The sequence below is a fragment of the Aquarana catesbeiana genome, linkage group LG07, assembly GCF_042186555.1.
Source record: "Aquarana catesbeiana isolate 2022-GZ linkage group LG07, ASM4218655v1, whole genome shotgun sequence".
NCBI classification, from domain to species: Eukaryota; Metazoa; Chordata; class Amphibia; order Anura; family Ranidae; genus Aquarana; species Aquarana catesbeiana.
In genome coordinates, this window is record NC_133330.1 from 336,366,955 (window position 1) to 336,393,042 (window position 26,088).

Genomic DNA, 26,088 nt, shown 5'->3' on the forward strand with positions numbered 1-26,088 from the left:
GCAGGGCCGGGACAAGGGGTGGGCAGGAAGGTCAGTTATCCTGGGTACTGTGGTATCATGTAAGGTGGGGGGGCACCATGAGGAGATTGGGAAGGAGGGGATTTGTGTTGGGAGGGGTAATTTGAAGGGTGTCAAGGGGTAAGAATTGTTCTAGGAGGGGAAATTTGGGGTGTGTGCTAGGAGTGGTGATTTAGGGGGATTTGTGATGGGAGGGGGGGGGGTGGGGAAGGAGGATATGTGCTACGAGCCGGGATTTGTTTTTGTTTTTTTGTTAGAAGAGGCGATATGGCAGAGGGGGAGGGAAATTGTGCTAGAAAGGGAGTTTTTCTTTGAGGGGGGATATTTGTGCTAATATGGATAACTGGGGGAGTATTTGTGCTAGAGGGGGACATTTTTTGGGGGGGGAGGGGGTTATGCTAAGAGGGAGGATTGAGTTCGAATTTGTGCTGGGAGGGGGATTTAGAGTGGGAGGTGTATGCAGAGGGGAAATTTGATAGGTAGAGGATTCGTGGTAGGAGGGGTGATTTTTTTTTGGGAGGGGGGCTTTTTGTGCTGGGGGATTTGGAGGGGAAAGATTTGTGCTGGAAGGGGGTATTTCAGCAAGGGGCGGATTTGTACTTGGAGGAGGGGGAATTAGGGGGCAAGTATGCAGAGTAGTGCTCAATTTTTTTTGGGGGGGGGGAATTTCGCTGGCACATAATGCTCATACATCTTGGGAGGGGGGGGGAGCAGTTTGGCATGTTTGCCCAGGGCTCTAGATGATCTTGTCACGGCACTGGTTCTAAGCCAACATGTGAGTGAAGAACCATATTTAATGCAAGACTTTTCAGGATATGAAGGAAACAATGTAGCAAGGAATGGAAAGTATTGTCGCTACCGTCTGTTGAGTTAATTGGTTGCATTCTCTCAAATTACCCTTCAGCAAAAAAATGGCTTGAAAATGGGTGAAAAAATACAATTTAGAATCTAATTCTGGTTTCAAAATGAAATCATGCACATCAGAATTGCTGCTGTCTTTTGGAACTTACAACTTACAACCCTAAATCGCCTGTGTCCGCAGGTCCATCACCCCCGAAGGATGTCCATGTTAACCCTCTTTCTCGAGATAGCATGAAAGTGATCTGGTCTCCTCCTGATGATCCTAACGGTGGCATCATTAAGTATACGGTTGAGAGCCGGAGGTTTGGAGTCCTTGAGGGGCAACAATGGACCGATACAGAGGGCCACAACCAGACTTGGAAAATTATTAAAGACCTGAACAGCAGCACTTCCTACCAAATCCGGGTGCGGGCAAGCTCCAGAGTCCCCGGAGAATGGAGCCAAACTGTAATAGCTTCAACATTCAGTGAGGGTACATTTTTTTTTTTAATTTTGTCTATCTTTTCATGAAGGCTATTGGGCTTACCCATTGGAGGCCTTAGGTATCGTGGAAATTGAATAGAAATCAAGATAAATGATCCTTAGCAGCAGAGAAGGGCCTACAAGCTTCCAAGAACAATGAAAATCAATCATGGTTTAGCAGCTTTGCCTTCCTGCAGTAAAGCCACATCAGTATCTGTATAATGATGGCGTTATGGGCCAAAAAGAAACTAAAGAAAAAGCCAATAGATACAATCATATACAACACTGTAAGAAGCTCTCCCGAGCTTCACGCTAATGGCCTTCTCTTGTCATGTTTGTGGAATACCTTAAAACTCCAGGGAAACAGCTAAATAAACAGATGAAATGCATACATTTCATCTGTGTTTCATCATCCAAAGGATTTTACATCAGTCCATTAGGTCCTCAGACTTAGAAAACCCTGCCAGACTGCAGAGCCTCCAGGTTGTTGACCTCACTTTTCTCTGCTGCAGTCAAGCAATAGAGCTTGGTCACCTTCTTACTTCCAGCCTGTAATTGGACAGTGAAAGAACAGCAGCAGGCTGATGAAGCCATCACTCTGTCCACTTTGCGCTCTCCTCCTATCAGCATGTTCCTTGACAGAAGCAGATGTTCATGCAGCAAGGCTGACCGACTCCTTGTGACTCAAGAGACCCAATGTATGAGCCGCTCAGGCTCTCAGAAGGGGTGTAAGTCCTCAATGTCCACCGCTGTGAGTGATGGTCTGGGAGGGAGCTTGTTCCGTCTCCTGTGATATGAGAAAGGTCTCCCTTTAGCCGCACATCTAGACAATCCCTTTGATCATTGTGTTAGTGGCAACCTCAGCCTGGACTCCAACCAGGCCATGCCCCCAACACTTTTCGCTCTGCCCCTCGGAGCCTAATCAGGGGGATGGAGATCGTGGGCATGAGAAGGATTTTTTATACATCTTCGGCTGTCACATTGAATGAAAAGGAGCATGTCAGGTGTGTGCAGGCCTGCTATGATGCTCTATGAGAAACACAGCAGGTATTTAATCAATGTAATCAGACCACCGAGACCTGTGGGACTTGAAAAATATTGATAAATAAAAGTAATCAAATGAACTAACTAATAAAAGTGATCCAAATGCAAAAAAGGTGGAAGCAAAAATGCAAAATTACAAAAAATACAAAAAAGTAATTCAGAGTGCCATAGCAGACCTGCATACACCTGACATCCTCCTTTTCATTCAATTTGACAGCCAATGATGTACAAAAACTGCCCCTCATGCCCAGGATCTTCATCCTCATGATTAAGCTCCGAGGGGCAGAGCGAAACGCGTTGGGACATAGCCTGGTTGGAGTCCAGGCTACGGCTGCCACTAACCCATTGATTGCAGGGATTGTCCAGATGTGCGGCTAAAGGGAGACCTTTCCCATACCCAGCAGTTGACTCCTTGTGCTACTGTAGAAGAGGCTGATGCAAAGTCATATTCAGGTACCTATTCATTACTTACTTTTTTTGTAATGAATATGTTATTGCATTAAATTTATGTTTTTCTTTATGATTGCCCTGAGTTTCGCTTTACCATAAGATCTACAGTACCTTGCTACAGTTTGAGCTAACTGCTGCTTTTGTCTCCAGAGTCTCATCCCATGGTCCCCAGCATGGAGAGCAGGAACCCGCGGGTGCCTAATTCAGGTCAACAGCTACTCTTGGCAATAATTGGTTCTGTATCCGTCACGTGTTTCACCATCATTGTCGCCTTGCTTGCTCTCTTCTGTATCAAAAAAAATTTATTTCGCCGCAGGAAGATGTTCACCTACCAGTCTGGATCGGTGAGTGATATAAGTTCAATAAAAGACCTTATTCCCAGCTTCAGTATGAACTTTTCACATAATTGTACTTATTGTAATGTTCCTGTGCATTCTGAACCTACAGTGCCTTGAAAAAGTATTGAAACCCCTTGAAGTTTTCCACATTTTGTCATGTTAGAACCAAAAACATAAATGTATTTTATTGGGATTTTATGTGATAGACCAACACAAAGTGGCACATAATTGCGAGGTGGAAGGAAAATTATAAATGGTTTTCAAATGTTTTTACAAATAAATATGTGAAAAGTGAGGGGGGTACATTTGTATGGCGCCCCCCGGAGTCAATACTTTGTAGAACCGTCTTTCACTGCAATTACAGCTGCAAGTCTTTTTGGGGATGTCTCTTCCAGCTTTGCACATCTAGAGAGTGTAATTTTTTCCCCATTCTTCAAAATATCTCAAGCTCTGTCAGATTGGATGGAGAGCGTCCGTGAACAGCAATTTCCACATCTTGCCACAGATTCTCTATTGGATTTAGGTCTGGACTTTAACTGGGCCATTCTAACATATGAATATGCTTTCATCTAAACCATTCCATTGTAGCTCTGGCTGTATATTTAGGGTCATTGTCCTGCTGGAAGGTGAACCTCCGCCCCAGTCTCAAGTCTTTTACAGACTCTAACAGGTTTTCTTCTAAGATTATACAGTATTTGGCTCCATCCATCTTCCCATCAACTCTGGCCAGCTTCTCTGTCCCTGCTGAAGAAAAGAATCCCCACAACATGATGCTGTCCCCACCATGTTTCACGGTGGGGATGGTGTGTTCAGGGTGATGTGCAGTGTTAGTTTTTCGCCACACATAGCGTTTTGCTTTTAGGCCAAAATGTTTAATTTTGCTCTAATGTGACCAGAGCACCTTCTTCCACATGTTTGCTGTGTCCTCTACATGGCTTCTCACAAACTACAAACAGGACTTCTTATGGCTTTCTTTAAACAATGTCTTTCTTCTTGCCACTCTTCCATAAAGACCAGATTTGTGGAGAACACGACTAATAGTTGTCCTGTGGACAGATTCTCCCACCTGAGCTGTGGATCTCTGCAGCTCCTCCAGAGTTACCATGGACCTCTTGGCTCTTCTCTGAAGAATGTTCTCCTTGCCCGGCCGGTCAGTTTAGGTGGACGGCCATGTCTTGGTAGGTTTGCAGTTGTGCCATACTCTTTCCATTTTGGGATGATGGATTGAACAGAGCTCCATGAGATGTTCAAAGCTTGGGATATAGTTTTATAACCTAACCCTGCTTTAAACTTCTCCACAACCTTATTCCTGACCTGTCTGGTGTGTTTTTTGGCCTTCGTGATGCTGTTTGTTCACTAAGGTTCTCTAAAAAACATCTGAGGGCTTCACAGAACAGCTGTATTTATACTGAGATTAAAGTACACACAGGTGGACTCTATTTACTAATTTGGCGACTTTTGAAGGCAATTGGTTCCACTAGATTTTAGTTAGGGGTATCAGAGTAAAAGGGGCTGAATACAAATACACGCCACACTTTTCACATATTTATTTGTAAAAATGTTGAAAACCATTTATGATTTTCCTTCCACTTCACAATTATGTGCCTCTTTGTGTTGGGTTATCACATAAAATCCCAATAAAATTATTTACGTTTTTAGTTGTAACATGACAAAATGTGGAAAATGAATACTTTTTCAAAGGCACTGTAGAATTCTAAACAATGGCATGCCAATCAAACAACATTTTTCAGGATTTTCATACAGTTTTGTTTTCTTTTACTTTTATTTAAAGAGAATTTTTATATTTTAACACTGTTAGGGCATTCGGGGCGCTGGACAAAACAAGAACAAGAAATACCAATATAACATAATATAACATAATATAACATAATATTTAAACCAGGTTAAAAAAAAAAGATCAGATCCATAATTGTACCCTCGAATACATCCACTGTGTTCATTGACAGTGACAATACTGTATCTACCAATATTGATAATCTATAAAATATTGTTATATAATCATATATATATATTATGATTATATAATGATGATTATGATTATATATAATATAATATAATTATATATTAAGATTATGTATAATTAATACATAATCTTATGATGCAATACATTTTAGGTGATGTTCAGGGATTGCATCACTGCAACTCTTCTACTGGTCTATGTATTTCCTGTCTTTAAGGGGGAGGAGACCATCCTGCAGTTCAGTTCGGGGACTCTGACCCTCACCCGACGCCCAAGACCGCAGACCGAGCCCTTCACGTATCCCATCTTGGCCTGGGCGGACATTAAGTTTGAGGATGTGATTGGAGAGGGAAACTTCGGACAGGTCATCAAGGCAATGATTAAGAAAGATGGGGTGCGCATGAATGCTGCAGTCAAGATGCTAAAAGGTGAGGAAAACATTTCTGGTAATATGGGAAGAATCACTATTCTGCTACAACAGAAGGATACTGTGTTTTCTGGGGCTTCAATTTATCCTTAGAACATTTGATTGCTATCCCAATCCCTAACACCGCCCACTCTTGAGTCTCAAGGAAACAACTATTACCCTCTGTGAGAACTAGCATCAAATGTAGAGCCTTTAAGGACACTGCCACTCGCTTTTCTTCTTTTCAAGGGCTTTTCTTGCCCATTTTTATTAAAAGAATGTTCAGCAAACACAAAACATGGGTTTCCCTCGCAGGTGTTTTCAGCATTTCACTCTTGCTTCATAACAAATAATCACTCAGCCCTACTGGCTTGCACTTTCAGCACTCTTGCTGTGGCCTTACTGTTTAGGCCTTTGGTCTGTCTCCCACAGACACCAACACAGTGCACACCGCTAGCAGCCTCTTGCTGCACTGCCTCCCACCTCTCTCCTAAGTGAAGCTCTCCTGACTCCTGGGCCACACCTCCTGTCTGCTGGGGTGGAGCCCAGAACCATGGTCAGGTCATTACTAAAAGCCCAGCACACACCTGACTGATTAGTGTGCTGGCTCTTCTGAATACCTGGACCCAGGATTGGAGATTTCCTCCCACCCGAATACTTAGAAATCTCCAGGCTCCAGGTCTCCAAATGGACTTTAGCAAACACTGAGGAAACTGAAGAGCCAGTTTCCTCTCCTTGACACAAACTCCCTGAACCCCCTCAACCAGCCTCGTTGAGAATTTTGTGTCATAATCTCTTTCTAAGCCCTGGCAGGGCAACACTCTGCCACACCTTCAACAGTTAAGTGGCCGTTGCCTGAGTGGCCAATGGCTAGGCCTGGATGTTGTCTCATAGAGGTTGGGGGTGAGCCTAGCGGTGTCAAAGTATGAACCATATGGGGAATAGTTTGCCAGCATTCTTTGTGGTACTTGTCATGGACTGGAGTCCATTGCCACTAGGTGGGCAGACTGGCTGTTAGGGATTAGATATAGCAGTTGGGCTAGGCAGTGGTGTTGACCATGAAAGAGACACAAACAACTGTGAGGAGTCTTGGAGGAATAGGATTCCTGTTGGCACAGGAGGGCAGGCCCAGTATATACACTTGTACAGTGAAGGTGAGAACCCAAAAAAGAGCTGAAGTGCATAATCTATGGAGCCACCTAGTCTTCACCCTAGCTCCTAAAGCTAGAGATGGGTTTTGCTGCGAACGACTCCCAGGTTGCAGCCCTCTGCCTCACCTGAGCAGGCAGCTACTAGGAACTGAAATCAGGTATGCAGGAAAGATTCTCTTGCAGCACTATGGGAAATAGTTGTGGAAGTAGTACTTGTTATGGACCAGAATCTGTTGCCATTAGGAGCCAGACTGGCTACACAAGGAATTAGTTATAGCAGTTGGGCTGGGCAGTGGTGTTGACCACAAAGGAGACACAGAGAGCTGCCAGGAGTCTTGGAGAAGCAGGATACTCTGTAGAGCAGCCCATGTACTCACGTGTTCAGCAAAGGGTTGAAGAGCATAATCTAAGGAGCCACCTTGCCTTCACCAATAGCTCCTGAAGTTAGAAATTGGTTTTGCTGCAGATGGCTCCCAGGTTGCAGCCTTATCACTCACTTGAGCAGGCAGCTACTGGGAATTGAGAGCATGTATGGAGGAAAGAGTAGCTAGTATGTGGACACATTGAGAAAATGCAGAGCAACCTGAATGATAGCGCTTTAAGGGTTAGTTGTAGCATCAAAGGTAGCCTTGTACACAACTGAAAGGGGAAGTTTTTCTTTTTACTTCTTTTGCTAAATGCCCCTTTGGGTTCCAAACATGCTCTATGGTGTTATTACTCATCTCATGAACTCAGAAGATGTAAACCATTACAATTTAAAGTGTTTATACTGTTTTATTTTTCTAGAATTTGCATCAGAAAATGACCACAGGGATTTTGCCGGGGAGCTGGAGGTTCTGTGTAAACTGGGTCACCACCCAAATATCATCAACTTGCTGGGAGCCTGCGAGAATAGAGGTACATTAATAGCCCCTATCTCTACCCATTCCCCCTAATGTATTGTATGTATTGCCAAATATTGAGATTAGCCTTCACCTCTTGCTTTAGAGACACCTGCAACATTTTGTTTTTCAATCACCTTTTATCTTTGTGACAGTGAAGGACCAATCTTCCCAACAGGGGGAACTGTTAACAATGGAGTATGGCAGGGATCCTATCCTTCCTAACTCTGTACAGAACTAGAAAAAAGGTTTTGCTTATACACAGGGCTTTTTTTCAGTAGTAACATGGGGGAATGCAGTTCCGACACCTCCAGCACTGAATGTATGTAATAGCAAGGGGCGCTGAGATGTTTTGGAGGGTCTACTGATGCTGGCTTCTGGGGAATCTATTGTCGATGGAGAGGATCTATTTTTTTTTTGGGGGGGGGGTTATTGTTGCTGGTGGGGGATCTATTGTTGCTGGTGGTTAGCCATTGCTGGGAGGGATCTACTGTTGGAGGAGGGGTCTATTGTTGCTGGAGGGTTTATTGATGCTGGCTGTTGTGACACTATTACGGTGAGGGCATCTATCGTTGCTGGGATGTCCATTATTGCTAGCTACAGGGAATCCATTTTACTGCCGTTCTTGTTATCCTTAATTAATTCCATGTGTAGCACGACCCCCAAGGGGGCTGCTTAGATTTACCTGTTCGTTTGCATCGCCCTGACCCTGTGAACACTCCAACCCACCTGGCACTCTGGGTTCAGACATCTTTGTGCAGCACCTTTAAATGACACTCCAACAACACAAGTCAAGTATATTTATGTTATCTTAGCTTTTACTGAGGCAAAGAAGTAAATGTACAAAGGGGGGGGAGGGGGGTGCAGTCAATCAACTGAGTTCTGGATAACAGCCAAACTTAGGAGAGAGACTCCCCGGATAAAACAGCTTACTTACAATTCAACAGTACAATGGAATACCAACTAAAGAATAAATGGAAGGATGGTATAGAACAGGGATCCTCAAACTACGGCCCTCCAGCTGTTGCAGAACTACACATCCCATGAGGCATTGTAAAACTCTGACATTCACAGAAATGACTAGGCATGATGGGAATTGTAGTTCCTGAACACCTGGAGGGCCGCAGTTTGAAGACCCCTGGTATAGAATGTACGATTTAAGGCAATATATTACCACACTAAAGGGGAATCCCAGGCCGCCCTTTTCAACCTTTATATCCTAATGAGAGACCAGATAGAGTAGGAGTAGGATAGATAAATAGTAGCAACAGCAATGTCCAGAATGCAGGACCCCAATAGTCTTCACCGGCAGTTGGAGCTCATTAGATTATATCCAAATGTAGCACAGTGAGATGATGACAAGCAAGGCATCTTAAATAGGCTAGTGATATTCCTTGAAGTGATTTGGAGTGAAGGTGTCTCTGTACAGTGTCTTATGTGATGCAGTAAAGTGTTTACGTGGGCAAGGTGTCTGTATACAGTGTTCAAGCAAGATAACCAGATTAGGATTTGCAAAACGATGGGCGACTGCCCTTTCACCAATGACCGAACCGGGTAGGAGCCTCTGGAACAGCGATCCTGGATGCAATGTCCTTCCGGGAGACGAACAACGATGATCCTCCACTGCTGGATACTGGTGGTTGGTGAGCCCGTCTGATGGGTTGGTGCCACGTGGATGTCTGCCGAACAGCAAGCAGAGTTGGGCCCTCCGGGGACCAAGCTGGAGTCACCTGATCACCGCGTGGTAGGCCGCAGTCCTCTCTCTCAGCTGCAGAGAGGTGTTCACATAATCCGACCCAGAGAAGAGAGCGTGGGGCGGATCTGCCAGGCCTTTTGTAGACCCTTCCAGAGGTCCGTTTGTGTTGCAGCAGAATCTCTGGGATGTGTGTAGTCCAAGGGTAATAGCACACCATGCAAACAGCTAATCCAAAAGACTACTAGTTCCACAATCCTTCTAGTCTGGCTCACCGATATGATGACAATCGCTAGAGCCCAGCACAAGGGGAACACTGCAATAGATGGAGAATACAGGGGGTTGTCTGCACAGTAAAGTAACGTTAATCCACTGTTACTACACATGCAAATTACTGAGCACCAGAAAATTATACTTGGTTCTGTATTCTCTAAAATGGGCAGTACTGGGAGGTGGGTAGGGGGTGGAACCAAGGAATGGTGCTTGATGGTGGGTAGCGGGAGGAAACAAGGGGTGACTCGGAAGGGGGGAATTCCTGCACCTATTCTCTGAGAAAAAAAACCCTGCTTACACATACATTTAAACTGAAATGTGTAACAAATCACATATAACATCTATGATCAACGTATTAATTCCTTGAAATTTTATGTTGCTAATACAACCAGATCCATATATAACTTTACTTAATCTAAAACCGGAATGGTTAACACTCTCTCAATTCAAACTTATGATCCAACTAATAACGGCTGCAAAACAAACAGTGGCCAAAGCATGGAAATCTCCTACGTTGGTACTAGCAGAAACAATTCACAGAATGAATAATACAATGTCCCATGCTAAGATGGTAGCCATCGATCAAAATCAAATTCCAAAATTTGAAAAACTTTGGCATCCTTGGATAAAACAACAGTTCCTGTCAAATTTCAATGACTCTGTCCTGTTGCCATGGTAACAGATTAAATGACTTACAGAGACACCCATTCTAAGGCTTCAAAGAGAACTAAAAAGAATAATAAACTGACGAGCGGGACAACCTTGTGGACCATACCTCTACCTTTCAACCCTTTTTCTTCTTTCTCTTTCCTTTTCTCCACCTTACGATTAAAGCTCATTATCAGAATTTATTTGACCTATATACACTCTACCTGTAAACAATATATATAGTAGGTATAAATCATTTAAATACCTACAAAAGTAACTAAGGAAATGATATATATCTTTAATTTAGGTTTACGTGAACCCAATGTTTAATATTTGAAATTTCATGATATTTACCTATATAATCCCTACTGTAAAACAATGAGCTTACTTTATAGATCCTTGTAAACTTACTTTATGTATCTTTATAATATTGTATACTCAATAAACTTCTTTTGACAAGGAAATTTTATGTTGCAATAAACAGACAACCATCGTGCACTCTGGCTGATTCAGTGTTCTGGTTCAACCTCCATTCTTTAGGTTATTTGTACATCGCCATCGAATTCGCTCCATTTGGGAACCTGCTTGACTTTCTACGCAAGAGCCGAGTTCTGGAAACAGATCCTGCGTTTGCCAAGGAACACGGGACGGCCTCCACGCTCACCTCTCAGCAGCTGCTACAGTTTGCCTCAGATGTAGCAAAGGGGATGCAATACCTCAGTGAGAAACAGGTACCCTGAATACTAGGAGATAAAGAGAATGAGGACACACACAAAAAAATATTGTCTACAGAAATGCTTTTATGATGTAACGTTTGCTTGAGGCTCCAGATAGCAGATGTGTCCACTAATAGTCACTTGTGTATCATAGAATGAGATTAGCACTTGTTACATGATATAGTGGTTCATTACAAAATGTTTTCCCGTACCTTTATCAGGGTTACAAATTTTCTTTATTTTTTTTACAAATTTTTTATTTAGTCAGAGGACATGGCTCAGAGACAAACATATATATATATATATATATATATATATATATATATATATATATATATATATATTATGGTACATTATATATCATTTCACATATGCATTGCAGAAAGTGTCACATTTCAAAACCAGGGTGACATTATGTCTAACAGTATCCTGAGGTGACGTGCACATTAAGTTAGTGGTCTAATAAGTAGTACTTCGGAACTGGGTCTGCTCAAGTTGGGTCGTTACCACACCTCCAGGATATACCGGCGGGTCTCAGAGTCTCAGAACCAGCCCAAATAAAATTTCTATTTGAGATAGTGGAGAAAACAGCATGGAACCATCAAACACTGGTCCATGTAGAGAGAACAGTAGGAATGCATGAGAGAAAACAGAAGTGTGAGGGAGTGGGTAAGGAATGGGGAGAGGTAAAAGGTTGGGAAGGGTGGGGGAGGTAGATCAGGAAGGGGAGTGGAGATAAACCGTGTGTGAGGTCGCCCAACACAGAGGCGGAAGGGGGATATTCTATGTTGTTTCTTCTAGAATTTTGAGCAGGGTCGGTGCCTGGTAGGGTTGCTTTAGTCAGCCGGATCATAGTCAAGGAGGGCCCTACCCTCGTCAGAGAAAATAAAAATGTTCCAGAGTGACCAAGTCTTGGAATAACGTTCTTGTTGATGATGTGCTGAGAGAATCAAGTCCTCAAGCTTGTTTATTTCCCCTACCTTTCGAAGCCACATTCCTATTGTCGGGGGTTGTGAGGATTTCCATTTAAGCGGGATGCATAATTTAGCGGCGTCCAAGAGGTGGCGTATGATGGATTTTTTGTATACTTTCCCAGGGGTGGGTTACAAATTTTTAAGTTGAAATCATTGATTTTTACAAATTTATTGACCTGTAATATGTTCTAACATTATGTAAGTTTAGACCTAACATAAATATGGCTGCTTCCACCATCGTCCTGCTCGCTTTGGCACTCTCTAGTGCAGGGCTCTCCAATCTTTTCAGTACAATGGCCACTTTGCATATTTTAAAAATATTCACGGGCCAACAAAATCAGTTTTATAAATGAATCATTAAAATGTGAATGAATGAACACACTCAAAGAAATAACTTCACATCAGAGTTCCCCCAGGATTAGATCACTGTCCTCCTTTCAAATCTGAAGCCCCATTACAGAGTTGCTGGGGGCTGGGTAAAATCTTGTATGGATGTGACTCAAGGGCTGTAGTTTCGAGACCCCCACCTCTAGCATCTTAGTGCAAGGTTTCTTGTATATACTGTCTTTGATTCTCAAGCCCTGTGTTGCTCTTTCAGTTCATCCACAGGGATCTGGCTGCCAGGAACATCCTTGTGGGAGAAAATCTAGTGGGCAAGATTGCCGACTTTGGCCTGTCACGAGGAGAAGAGGTGTACGTGAAGAAGACGATGGTAGGTCATGTGCCATTACTGAGCTCTTGAAGGCTAGGTTGACATTTCTAATAAAAGTTCCCATTCATTAAAGTGTTCAAAGTAGCTCCTTATAAAAGTCATACCTGAAAATCGTGCCTGAAATTTCCCAAGCCTGTCAAAAAACTTTTAGCATAATCCACTACTTTTTCTGTCCTTCCTAGATGTTCAAAAAAAAAAACCACATACACAAAAAAAAAAAAAAACAGACTACCACATCGTTGGTTGATTGAAGTGAACAGAGCTTTGCCTTATTTATTATGCTCAATGATCTATCGCTTTGCTAAATAAAGAGTCTCTACTCCTGACAACAGAGAGGGTTATCCTCCAATCCATTTTAAAAGACTATGCATCCATATCTTTCCATTCAATAGTACAAAGGTCTGTGATCTTGCAAAAAAAAAGTCTATGATTCTATATGATGCAGAAAGTCTGATTCTTTCCTAAATATTTAATTATTTCTTATAAATAAAAATTTATTAATTGTCCTTAATTACAATATATGAATTAATATAAGTATTAATATTATAATTATTATAAGTATACATTATATTATAATTAGATTTTAATATAGTATATAGTATTATAATTAGATTTTAATATAGTAATATAATCTAATATATATTTAGTATGAAAAAAAATATTAATTATAATTAACTAGTAAAGTAATTTAAGTAGAAGGTATTTTTATTTTGCACTTAGAAACGCATCTTGGTAATTGTGACCTCACCAACAGTACATTCCCAGGCTGTACGGTTCTTTACTTTTTCATATAAAAGAAGACTGAGTGAACTGATATTTAAAGAATTGATATAACACGGGTTTTCTTGTACATTGTAGGGTCGTCTCCCTGTGCGCTGGATGGCCATCGAGTCTCTTAATTACAGCGTTTATACAACAAAGAGCGATGTGTAAGTCTTGGTCATAGGTTGGCCTCAAGTTCCCCCACCAGTCTGTGGGAACACCCTTCTTGGTTAGAGGACACATCCAGAATTATTCCAGGGAATTCTAGAAGTCCAGGGACAGATTCTACACGTCTTGTTGGACGTCCTGGCAGAGATTCCATGAGTCCTGTTGGAGGTCCCGGCAGGGATTTTGAGAGTTGGAGTTCTGGAAGTTCTGGCAGGGATTCTGAGAGTAGGAGTTTCAGAAATCCTGACAGAGATTCTGAGAGCTGAAGTTCTGAAAGTCATGTCATGGATTATGAGAATAGGAGTTCTGAAAGTCAATAGACTCTGCCTGACTCAAGATGGCTGCTAGTCACATGGGGCAGCAGCATCCAACTGGATAGCTCCCCCCCCCCCCGTGACTTAGGAAGCCATAAAGGAGCCATGTTCCCCTTGAAGTCCTCTCTAACTGTATTGCTGCTGCTGTGGATTAGTGTCACCTACAGTGGAGAAAGTAGACTGCACCTACCTACAATTAGTTGTAAAAGTCCTGGCAGGGAATCTGAGACTGAGAGCTGAAGTTCTGGAAGTCCTGTCAGGGTATCCGAGAGTACCATTGGAAGTCCTGGCAGAGATTCTGGAAGTACTAACAGGGATTCTGAGAGTTGGAGTGCTGGAAGTCTTGTGAGGGATTACGAGAGTAGGAGTTCTGGAAGTCCTTTCAGGGAATCTTAGAGCTGAAGTTCTGGAAGTTCTATCAGGGAATCTGAGCATACCATTGGAAGTCCTGACAGAAATTCTAAAAGTCCTGGCATAGATTCTGAGAGTTGATGTTCTGGAAGTTCTGGCAGGGAATATGAGATCAGCAATGGAAGTCCTGACAGAAATTCTGAAAGTCTTGGCAGAGATTCTGAGAGTTGAAGTTCTGGAAGACTTAGCAAGGATTCTGAGAGTTGGGAGTTCCGCAAGCCCTGTCAGGGATTCTCAGAGTATGAGTTCCCGAAGTCCTGGCAGAGATTCTGAGAGTAGGAGTTCCAGAAGTCCTGGCAGAGATTCTGAGAGTAGGAGCTCCAGAAGTCCTGGCAGGGATGAGTACCATAACAGGTACTTTGGTACATGGAAGTATCCTCAAGAAAGCGATTCAGCTTAATCAATGAGGTTGCCATTCAAAACACTGGATATTAACAATAGGAGATCTAGTGCCTCTTACACATGTACCCTGAACCTTATGATTGACAATGGGCCAAGGCCAATCAGAAGTAGTCAGATATTAAGCACAGGTGGCAATGTGTAAGAACTGTGTTCCACTGAAGGAATGAGGAAGTTTTCTTAGATATTGACATTTTCCTACCCCAAAGCCACACATTTCTGAGTAGTGAGATGATTTTATCTTGGTAAGGAGGATCTTGCAATAATTTTCACAGGGTCACATAAGCCGAAAGCCAGCCTTGTATGGGGGTAAAGGGAGCACAGCCTGGACGGTTGTCATATATTAAACAAGTAATTTTTCCTTTTTCCTACATAGATGGTCCTTCGGAGTGCTGCTCTGGGAGATTGTGAGTTTAGGTAAGTGAAGAACTGACTCATGTCTGTTATTTACAAGAAATAGGAGGACATCATGGCATGTGTTCATGTCTTCTGCCTCTTCCAGGTGGAACTCCATATTGTGGGATGACATGCGCAGAACTCTATGAGAAATTACCGCAGGGGTACCGTATGGAGAAACCCCGAAACTGTGACGATGAGGTGTAAGTGTTCTATCATGCACCAAGTGGGTGGAAAAAAGGCCACAGGCATTAGTGGAAAGGCTTACAAAGTCCACATTATTTTTCTGTATCTGTATCTTATAGTAGCCATATATTAGAAAGAAGAGCTATGGCAACCCATGCAATTGCAATAAACCCAGAAATACTGGGGACCCAACTCTTATTCCTGCATACTACGAAAATCCCACTTTAATTATTTTATCTGCACATAACTTGAATATAAGAGGATATTCATTTGAATCTTTAAAGTCCCACTCTGGGAAAAAATAGTTTTTTCACCCTCCCACCATCCCACTATAACCCATCCTCATAGTTTTGCTCCCCTAACCCCCACACCTGATGAAGGCAGATATACTCGCCTAAAGCTCGCCATAGATGGTTCGAATCTCAGCCGGTTCAGCAGGGACCAACTGGGATATGAGCCATCTATGGGCAGGCTGATTATACCCAAATCGATCCATTGATTGACTTGGGTACAACGAACATGTCAGCTAGTTGCATGCAATTATTGTTAGCGTAACCACTGTGTTCTGCCGGCTGGGACAGCTTCCCGTAGTATAACACAATAATGCCCCGTACACACGAGTGGAATTTCTGTCGGAAAAAACTTGGATGGTTTTTCTGACAGAATTCCGCTCATGCTTGTCTTGCATACACACGGTCACACAAAAGTTCGCTGAACTTTCGACCGTCAAGAACGCGGTGACGTACAACACTACGACGAGCCGAGAAAATTAAGTTTAATGCTTCCGAGCATGAGTCAAATTGTTTCCGAGCACGCGTAGGAATTTTGCGCGTCGGAATTGGTACAGACGATCAGGATTTCCAATCGGAACTTTTTCCGACCGAAAAATTGAAAACATGCTCTCAATCTTTTGCTGGCTGGAATTCCGCCAGCAAAACTCAGATGGAGCATCTTCAGGCTATTAATTAAGGGGAGGGGGTAATTGCTCACAGGTGCCTGCAGTCTATATAACTGTGTGTAGGACTCATCCTGAGCCTGCTCATTGTGAGTCTGCTGGAACTTAAACCAAGTGGAACTTTTCTAAGTGGTTAGTTAAAAAAGAGCGTTTAAAACAGGAGATTATAACAGGGGTCATAGTACCTGTGTAGTGTGAGTACATGAGTGTTGTCTGAGTAGTGTATGTGGATCGTTAGTACTTGTGTATTGTGTACTGTATACTTGAGTATTGTAAGTGCACGTAGGTCTGCGACTGTTCTGCGATTGCAAGTAGGTCTGTGAGTACCTGGGTATTGTCTTGTTGTGTACCTGTGTATTGTCTTGAGTATTAGTGCCAGGAAGCTAGCTGTTAGGTAATTTGGACAGGGTAAAATCCCCAATCCTCACTAAATTTAATAGGTACGATGCCCGGCGGGTGTGGAGAGGCGACTCTTTGTACATCTTGCCGCATGTATGCGTTCCTTGATTATCCGATCGAGGGCGAATACTGCTGTGCAAAATGTAAGCACATTGTTTCCCTGGAAGCCCAGGTTCTGAATCTGGGGAAGCAACTGTCAGCACTGAGAAGTCCCTCCATACTAAAGGAGAGCCAGGAACGTACACGGCAGGTGCCGGCACAGAGGCGGGTGGAGACAAAGAGGCGCAGGCACTAGCAAAGAGTAGATGGGTGACAGTCAGGAGGGGTAGAGGGGGAAGTGCCAGGGAGGCCAATCCAGGACTGGAGCATCCCAATAAGTACGCTCCATTGAGTGACATTGGTGAAACCAGTCAGGGACCAGCACTTCTGGAGCTGAGGGACTCTCCTAGCTGCCGGGGGAAGAACTCCTCCAGTGAGAGTGGGGGGGCAGCAAAGGGAAAGGAAAGACAGATTCTGGTGGTAGGGGACTCAATTCTTAGAAGGACAGAGAGGGCAATCTGTAACCAAGACCTGAAGTGCCGAACAGTATGTTGTCTACCTGGCGCTCGGGTTTGGCACATCACGGATCTTGTGGACAGATTACTGGGAGGGGGTGGGGAAGACCCAGCTGTCATGGTGCACGTTGGCACCAATGACAAAGTCAGAGGCAGATGGAGTGTCCTAAAGAACGATTTTAGGGACTTAGGAGCTAAATTGAGGAAAAGGACCTCCAAGGTAGTGTTCTCAGGAATACTACCGGTACATCGAGCCACACCAGAGAGGCAGAGGGAGATTAGGGAAGTAAACAAGTGGCTGAAGAGCTGGTGTAGTAAGGAGGGGTTTGGGTTCCTGGAGGACTGGGCCGACTTCTCAGTCGGTAACCGGTACTATAGAAGGGACAGACTGCACCTAAATGAGGAGGGTGCAGATCTGCTGGGAATGAAGATGGCCAAAAAGTTAGAGGGGTTTTTAAACTAGGCGATGGGGTGGAGGGTCCAGAGGCAGAGATAGCCAGCGCAGAATATATTCCAGAGGGTAGTATTGGGGGCATTAGTGGTAGGTTAACCAAAGCACAAAAACACAAGGTGAGAATAGTAGCAAGCCCTAGTTGCAATCTCGAAACACCCAATACAAGGACAATATGCAACCAGTCTAAACTATGTGGCATGTTCACCAATGCCAGGAGCACGGCGGACAAGATGGGTGAACTAGAGATACTGTTGTACGAGGAGGATTTGGATTTTGTGGGAATTTCAGAGACCTGGTTCAACAGCTCTCATGATTGGCTAGAAAACATTCAAGGGTATACCCTATACCGCAAGGATAGAGAGGGTAAAAAAGGGGGAGGGGTATGCCTATATATCAAGAATAATGTACAAGTGAATGTGAGAGATGACATCACTGAGGGAGCTAGAGAGGAGGTGGAATCCTTATGGGTAGAGCTCCAAAGGGATGAAGCTAAGGGGAAAATATTACTGGGAGTATGCTATAGGCCCCCTAACCTGAGGGAGGAAGTGGAGACGGATCTCCTATCACAAATTGGATTAGCAGCAAGGATGGGAAGTGTTATCATAATGGGGGATTTTAATTATCCAGACATAGACTGGGCGGAGGGAATAGCGCATTCATTTAAGGCTCGCCAGTTCCTTAATGTCTTGCAGGACAATTTTATGGGTCAGATGGTAGACGCACCAACTAGAAATAAAACATTACTGGATCTACTGATTACCAACAATACAGACCTGATCACGGATGTGGAAATACGGGGCAATTTAGGTAACAGCGATCACAGGGCAATTAGTTTCAGTATAAATCACACAAATAGGAAACATAAAGGGAATACAAAGACACTGAATTTCAAAAGAGCCAACTTCCCTAAACTACAAACCTTGCTAAAAGGCATAAATTGGGATAAAATATTAGGAACAAAGAATATGGAGGAGAGATGGGTTTGCTTTAAGAGCATATTAAATAAGGGCATTAGGCAATGTATCCCATTGGGTAATACATTTAAAAGAGCGAACAAAAGTCCTGGATGGCTTAACTCCAATGTAAAAATGCATATAAAAGCAAAGGAGAAGGCCTTCAAAAAATACAAGGTTGAGGGATCATCCTCAGCATTCAGACTTTATAAAGAATGCAACAGGAAATGTAAGGGTGCAATTAGGACAGCTAAGATAGAACATGAAAGACACATAGCCGAGGAGAGCAAAAAAAATCCCAAGAAATTCTTTAAGTATGTAAACAGTAAAAAAGGGAGGACAGACCATATTGGCCCCATAAAGAATGAGGAAGGACATCTGGTTACAAAGGATGGGGAGATGGTGAAGGTATTGAATTTATTCTTCTCCTCAGTCTTCACGAGTGAATCGGGGGTCTTCAGTAACCAAAACTGCAGTGTTTATTCTCATGACACAACACAGGAAGCACCTCCATGGTTAACAGAGGACAGAATTAAAATTAGACTTGAGAAACTTAACATTAATAAATCACCGGGACCAGATGGCTTGCATCCGAGGGTACTTAGGGAACTCAGTCAAGTGATTGCCAGACCGTTGTTCCTAATTTTTACAGATAGTCTACTGACTGGAATGGTACCAGCTGATTGGAGAAAAGCCAATGTAGCACCAATATTTAAAAAGGGCCCAAAATACATCCCTGGGAATTACAGACCAGTTAGCCTAACATCAATAGTATGTAAACTCTTGGAGGGGATGATAAGGGACTATATACAAGATTTTAGTAATAAGAACGGTATCATTAGCAGTAATCAGCATGTATTCATGAAGAATCGTTCTTGCCAAACCAATCTATTAACCTTCTATGAGGAGGTGAGCTGCCATCTAGATAAAGGAAGGCCTGTAGACGTGGTGTATCTGGATTTTGCAAAAGCATTTGACACAGTTTCCCATAAACGTTTACTGTACAAGATAGGGTCCGTTGGCATGGACCATAGGGTGAGTACATGGATTGAAAACTGGCTACAAGGGCGTGTTCAGAGGGTGGTGATAAATGGGGAATACTCAGAATGGTCAGGGGTGGGTGGTGGGGTTCCCCAGGGTTCTGTGCTGGGGACCAATCCTATTTAATTTGTTCATAAACGATCTGGAGGATGGGATAAACAGTTCAATCTCTGTATTTGCAGACGATACTAAGCTAAGCAGGGCAATAACTTCTCCGCAGGACGTGGAAACCTTGCAAAAAGACCTGAACAAATTAATGAGGTGGGCGACTACATGGCAAATGAGGTTCAATGTAGAAAAATGTAAAATAATGCATTTGGGTGGCAAAAATATGAATGCAATCTATAGACTGGGGGGAGAACCTCTGGGGGAATCTAGGATGGAAAAGGACCTGGGGGTCCTAGTGGATGATAAGCTCAGCAATGACAGGCAATGCCAAGCTGCTGCTAACAAAGCAAAGAGAATATTGGCATTAAAAGGGGGATCAACTCCAGAGATAAAATGATAATTCTCCCGCTCTACAAGACTCTGGTCCGGCCCCACCTAGAGTATGTGGTCCAGTTCTGGGCACCAGTCCTCAGGAAGGATGTACTGGAAATGGAGCGAGTACAAAGAAGGGCAACAAAGCTAATAAAGGGTCTGGAGGATCTTAGTATGAGGAAAGGTTGGGAGCACTGAACTTATTCTCTCTGGAGAAGAGACACTTGAGAGGGGATATGATTTCAATTTACAAATACCGGACTGGTGACCCCACAATAGGGATAAAACTTGTTCGCAGAAGAGAGTTTAATAAGACTCGTGGCCACTCATTACAATTAGAAGAAAAGAGGTTTAACCTTAAACTACGTAGAGGGTTCTTTACTGTAAGAGCGGCAAGGATGTGGAATTCCCTTCCACAGGCGGTGGTCTCAGCGGGGGGCATCGATAGTTTCAAGAAACTATTAGATAAGCACCTGAATGACCGCAATATACAGGGATATATAATGTAATACTGACACATAATCACACACATAGGTTGGACTTGATGGACTTGTGTCTTTTTTCAACCTCACCTACTATGTAACTATGTAACATGATACACACGGTCGCATTTTCAGACCAAAAGCTCTCATCTGACTTTTGCTGGCGGAATTTCCGCTCGTGTGTACGGGGCATAACTCCACAGGTGGGATTCCCTCATCAACACTGACTGTGTTGATGGGGGAATCAAATGATTTTCTTTCCTGCAAAACGTGGTTGCAGGAAAGAAAATCGTATCATCTATGGCCTGCCTATATCCCCCATCCAGGTTCTTCACTGCTGTTGGTTCCAGTGAGGGGGAGCTGCAATGGCACCCTGAGACCATTGATCCCCCCACCATGACCTCTGATGACATGTTCTCTTCTCTTTGAAGGGGAGATTGTGACTTTCATCTGCAGCTCCTCCATTCACCAAACACCTTGCATTCAGTGAAAGGAATGTATGACCTTTTCAGAATAGATGAGCTGCAGAGCAAATGACGCACTGTGATCTCTGTACTCTAGCTGGAGCTCTAAGGCCCCATTCACACCTGAGCGTTTTGTAGCTTGAAGCCTCAAGCTACAAAACGCTGGAGGGGAAAAAATCAATTACATTGGAACCTCGGTTTGCGAGTAACGCGGTTAACGAGCGTTTCGCAAATCGAACACTGTATTTCTAAAAATCCTAACTCGGTTTGCGAGTGTTGTCTCGCAAAACGAGGTGTGCAGTACCGCTTTTGGCCTGAAGTGGGGGGCGCCGGAGCCAAACAGCGCCGATCGTCAGGGTTCGGAAATGCACGGAAAGGCCCGAGGACAGTTCGGCTGACCTCGGCAAACCTTGGAAAGGAAAGTCATTCTCTCAAATGAAACATGGCCATTTTCTGGGCTTATATGCAAGAGGGTGTAAAAGAAAATTGGAAGGGGGGGGGGGGGTATGTTGCATTGCCCTGGGGAACATGTACCAATGCAAACATTTCTTTTTCAAAATTCCATTTGGCTGGGAGCAGTGATTTTTTTAAATGCTTAAAGTGAAACATTATAAATGCCCAATTCCTAAAAATAATATGCCAGGGGATGCCTTAAAGTGATTGTAAAGGTAATTTTTTTTTTTTTTTAATTACAAACATATCATACTTACCTCCACTGTGCAGCTTGTTTCGCACAGAGTGGCCCCGAACCCCCTCTTCTGGGGTCCCCTGGCAGCTCTCGCGGCTCCTCCCCACATCTGATAACCCCCTTGGAGAAGCGCTTCCCCGAGGGGGTTAACTTGCGGGAGCGCTCCTGAGTCCAGCATTCGGCTTCCATGGAGGCCGAATGCAGGACTCGGCCCCGCCCCCCGGCGCTCGCGTCATTGGATTTGATTGACAGCAGCGGGAGCCAATGGCTGTGCTGCTATCAATCTATCCAATCAAGAGCCAAGAACCCCAAGCAGAGAGACAGCGCGTCCCCGCCGTGTCAAGTTCGAGGGTTCAGGTAAGTAAAACAGGGGGAGGGAGGCTGGGGGGGCCGGTCACTGACAGGTGTTTTTTCACCTTAATGCATAGGATGCATTAAGGTGAAAAAACACAAGGGTTTACAACCCCTTTATTCCTGCCTGTGAAGGAGCGCATCTCTGTAATGTACAGAAAGTGCTGCAGCAGAACTGATACAAAGAAGAAAAGTGTTTAAAATTGCTGGCAAATAATATTTCATTGCCAGCTTATTTTTAAAGTGTTATTAAACCTTCTTTTTTTTTTTTATTAAAATAATAATGTTATACTCACCTGCTCTGTGCAATACTTTTCCACAGAGCATCCCCGATCCTCTTCCCCTGGGGTCCCCCACCAGCGTTCTAGGCCCCTCCTCTTCGTCAGGTGCCCCCACGGAAAGCTGCTTTCGTATGCGCTGGCTCCCGAGCCACCCTGTCTGTGTCTATTGACTCAGAGTGCATATCTCCCAACTGTCCCTGATTTCGAGGGACTGTCCCTGATTTGGAGCAATGTCCCTCTGTCCCTCATTCCTCCTCATTTGTCTCTCATTTTGGCCTGATCTATATAGATAGATAAAAAGTGCATTTTATATATATCAAAAAGTGTTTTCCAGCGCTAAACCTTTCATCTGATTTCTAAATTGCTGCATTTGTAAATTCCAAAAGCCAATATAAAGGAATAATAGTGGCTCAGGTAAGAAAAAAAGGGGGGGGGGGGTAGCTGCAGCACATAAGGTTTTTGCACTCTATGTATTAAGGGGAAAAACCTTAATGCTTTAGAACCACTTTAAAAGAAAAAACCCTCCAAGGTCATGCTGTATATCTTGGGGAACCTTTGGAAAGGTCTGTTTGCTTTTTTTCCCCAGAGAGTAACTGGCAATGAAATGTAATTAGCCTGCAAATGTATTTCTTTATAAATGTTACTTTTGCTGTAGTACATCCTACAGCGTGAATGAAGAAAAAAAAATCTGCGTAGAATCACCCCCCCCCGCCAAAATATATACCAGACCCCAGTGGTGGCCGCTCCACAAGGGGCGCAGGGGTGCCGCCCCCCCTATCCATGCATCCTGCCCCCTGATTTACATACAGGGCGCCGGACCATGGATTCCAATGGCGTTTTTGTTTTTTTTAAATTAAGTGATTAGAGCCAGAGGCTCTAATAGGCTTCAAAAATGGATGGGCTGGGGCGCAAAGCACTGCGCCCTGAGCACACCCACACGTGTTTGGCAATAGCAAATGAATATTCCCTATTGACACACTGATCCTCCTCCTGGCCAATCAGGAAGCCTATATTGGTCAGGGAGTCTTAGGACTCCCTGGCCAATTGTGTCTCAGGACACACTTCCTGTTCCCGTGCGGCCGGGAGGAGGATGTCCCATTGCGTGCTCGCCGGAGCGGCGGCCCGGCTCTTCCTTCCCCCTATGGCAGGGTAAGGCACATTCAGAGTGTCTCTCGCCGTTCGTCTCTTGCAGCGGGGGGGGGCAGGTTATCGCCGCTGTTTTGCTCTAACTTGTCTAACTTCAGCTTATTCAAATAAGCTTTGACAAAAAACCTGGAAGCTGATTGGTTTCTATGCAGAGCTGTACCAGATACCTCTTTGAGTCTGGTATAGATTTTAAGAGAGTACCTCACAAAATGCATGAGGTCCCCCAGGAAATGTGTACCAGACCTTTGGGTCTGGTATGCATTTTAAATGGGCCTCAAATCAAAAAACAAACAAACAACCCCTTGAGGTCCCCCTACCAGACCCTTAATCTGAGCATGCAGGAAAGAGGGTAACCATACCTGCCCACATGTCCTCAACATGGGGGGGGGGGGGTGCCTTGTTAAAGGGGGACAGGCAAAGCATCTTGTCATACTGATGAGGACAGAGACCTCTTCCCCACAACCCTGGCTTGTGGCTGTGGTGGCGTGGTCTCCAGATAGGGAGAGAATCCGGTCTACCCCTACTCATTCACAAACACATAAAAAAAATGGCATTAATAGTCAAAGTCAGCTCATCCCTAGCCAGCATGTGTTTGGACCATGGAGAATACATTCAATACCAGAACTAAGTCACCAAATCCTTCATATACACTGAAGCCTAAAAGTTGGAAGGGGGGGGTGAAGCGCAACAACCATGGTGTAGCATAATGTGTAGTGTAATTTTTATAGACGATATAAAAAAGCACTCACAAAGATAAAATAGAGCACAGTATGACAATTAGCCTCTAGGACAGAGATCAGACACACAACCAGGATGCCTTGCCTTGGCCACCGACAAGGGAGCGGACGTGGATTGGAAGCAGGGAACCGCAGTCACTGGAAAGCCAAAGCCATGGATGGAACGCAGGGCCCAGGGTATGAAGTCACCTTATGTAGTAGGAAAATGCTGGAGCTGGAACTGGAAAGTGTTTCAAAGCAACCTTGTGTCTTCTTCAGCCTCTGAAGGAGCCTTTGACATGGAAGGCTGCGTAAATGTATGCCCAAACATCGGGGGGGGGGGGGGGGCACATAGTAAATATTGTGAAGATTAGATTTAGTTGTCTCCTTTTGATTGATGAGCCAGTGTATGCAGATAAAATGTAGTAAAGTGGAGCCAATGTGTTTATATTCCAGATATGATCTGATGCGCCAATGCTGGAGAGACAGACCCTACGAGAGGCCAACTTTCAACCAGATCTCCCTGCAGCTTATACGCATGTTGGAGGCCAGAAAGGTATGATCCATTGCCAATATGCTACTTTAAAGCTGAAGTTTATTCTGTTTATATTTTCCTGCTTCCCTCTTCCCCTTATCTACATGCTAATGACTTTTATTATTACTATTGTGACTTTCATTTCATTATGATTACTAAAAATATTTTCCATAGAGGACAGCCCTGTATGTCAAACATGCCAAGTTCCCCGTGCTCCTTATTCTTTTATTTTTATTTTTTTATTTTAACGCACTGCTCAAGCTAATGTCCTATCAGCTGTGATGTTGTAAAAGGGTTTCCAAATATCTGAAAGTTACTTTAAGGGTTCCTCCATGTAAAAAAGGTCAGGAAAGGCTGATCTAATAAGCTGTAATATCTAACATTTTGACTTGATCTTTGGGTTCAGATATACTTCAGGAGCTGAGTCTATTTCTGGCAGATCAATTATTATTTTTGTGTACCTGGATGGTCTTTAGATGAGATTTGCTGCAATTTTTGTTTTATTCTGGTTTCACATATGATTTAAAACAGGGTTTCTCAACAAGGATTCCATGGAACCCTAGGGTTCCTCCAGAGGTTGCTAGGGGTTACTTGAGTAATTTCTGCCTATCAAATAAGTTCACACTGCCACCATTGATCTATTTAGCTATCTGTAAGGGGGGGGGGGGGTAACTCTTCCCAATGACCACAAATGTAAGGAGCATTCTTCCCACTGACAACCACACTAATGTATCACGAGTTGTAGATATTGTCATTTTTAGCAGAGGTTCCCTGAGATCGGAAAGTTATTTCAAGGGTTCCTCTGTGTTGTAAAAGCTGAAAAAGACTGGTTTAAAAAATGAGAGTCATTTTGCACACAGTTCTGCTCTGATTCTCACATATTCTTGTCTCTCCCAGGCCTACGTGAACATGGCGCTGTTTGAAAACTTCACCTACGCTGGAATCGATGCCACAGCGGAAGAGGCGTAGTACCGGGACAAGAGGGATCTGTAGGGTCTCTGTGCTTTGCTTGCCGGAAACCAGGACTTATTGTACTAAATGTACTTAATGTACAAGGTTTGTTTACTGTGAGGTGGACTGCAAAGCCCATGGCCGGATCACAGGCTTGTGTTGGAACCTCTCTTGACTGCGTACGTGCATAAATGTAGCTCTGTGCTTCCACACGGTTGTCTATAAAAAGATGGTATGACTGGACGTGTATGATAAGAATGAACTCCCTTCCTCCTCCGATGTACAGCTGAACACTGCCACTGCCTAGAATGAGAACTGAGTGTCCCGGAATGTGTCTTCCCTTTCCTTGTACAGTTACTGTATCTACACCAATAAACCTCAGATAACATTTGTA

At 43.7% G+C, this 26,088-nt stretch overlaps 1 protein-coding gene across 3 annotated transcripts in view; it reads left to right on the forward strand.

Moving 5' to 3' along the window:
* Positions 1 to 26,088, forward strand: part of TIE1 (tyrosine kinase with immunoglobulin like and EGF like domains 1) — a 64,016-nt gene extending 37,928 nt beyond the window's left edge. Inside the window, exons 13-23 of one of the 3 annotated variants that reach the window (XM_073593908.1) lie at positions 1,061 to 1,345; positions 2,986 to 3,179; positions 5,372 to 5,582; positions 7,498 to 7,608; positions 10,747 to 10,937; positions 12,495 to 12,608; positions 13,467 to 13,537; positions 15,039 to 15,079; positions 15,165 to 15,261; positions 24,665 to 24,764; positions 25,641 to 26,088. In XM_073593908.1, the coding sequence (XP_073450009.1) occupies positions 1,061 to 1,345; positions 2,986 to 3,179; positions 5,372 to 5,582; positions 7,498 to 7,608; positions 10,747 to 10,937; positions 12,495 to 12,608; positions 13,467 to 13,537; positions 15,039 to 15,079; positions 15,165 to 15,261; positions 24,665 to 24,764; positions 25,641 to 25,712 (1,487 nt within the window). In that variant the 3' untranslated portion in view covers positions 25,713 to 26,088. Of the gene's footprint in view, positions 1 to 1,060; positions 1,352 to 2,985; positions 3,180 to 5,371; positions 5,583 to 7,497; positions 7,609 to 10,746; positions 10,938 to 12,494; positions 12,609 to 13,466; positions 13,538 to 15,038; positions 15,080 to 15,164; positions 15,262 to 24,664; positions 24,765 to 25,640 lie in introns of all 3 variants that reach the window. The other 2 variants (XM_073593907.1, XM_073593910.1) reach the window with 2 other exon arrangements.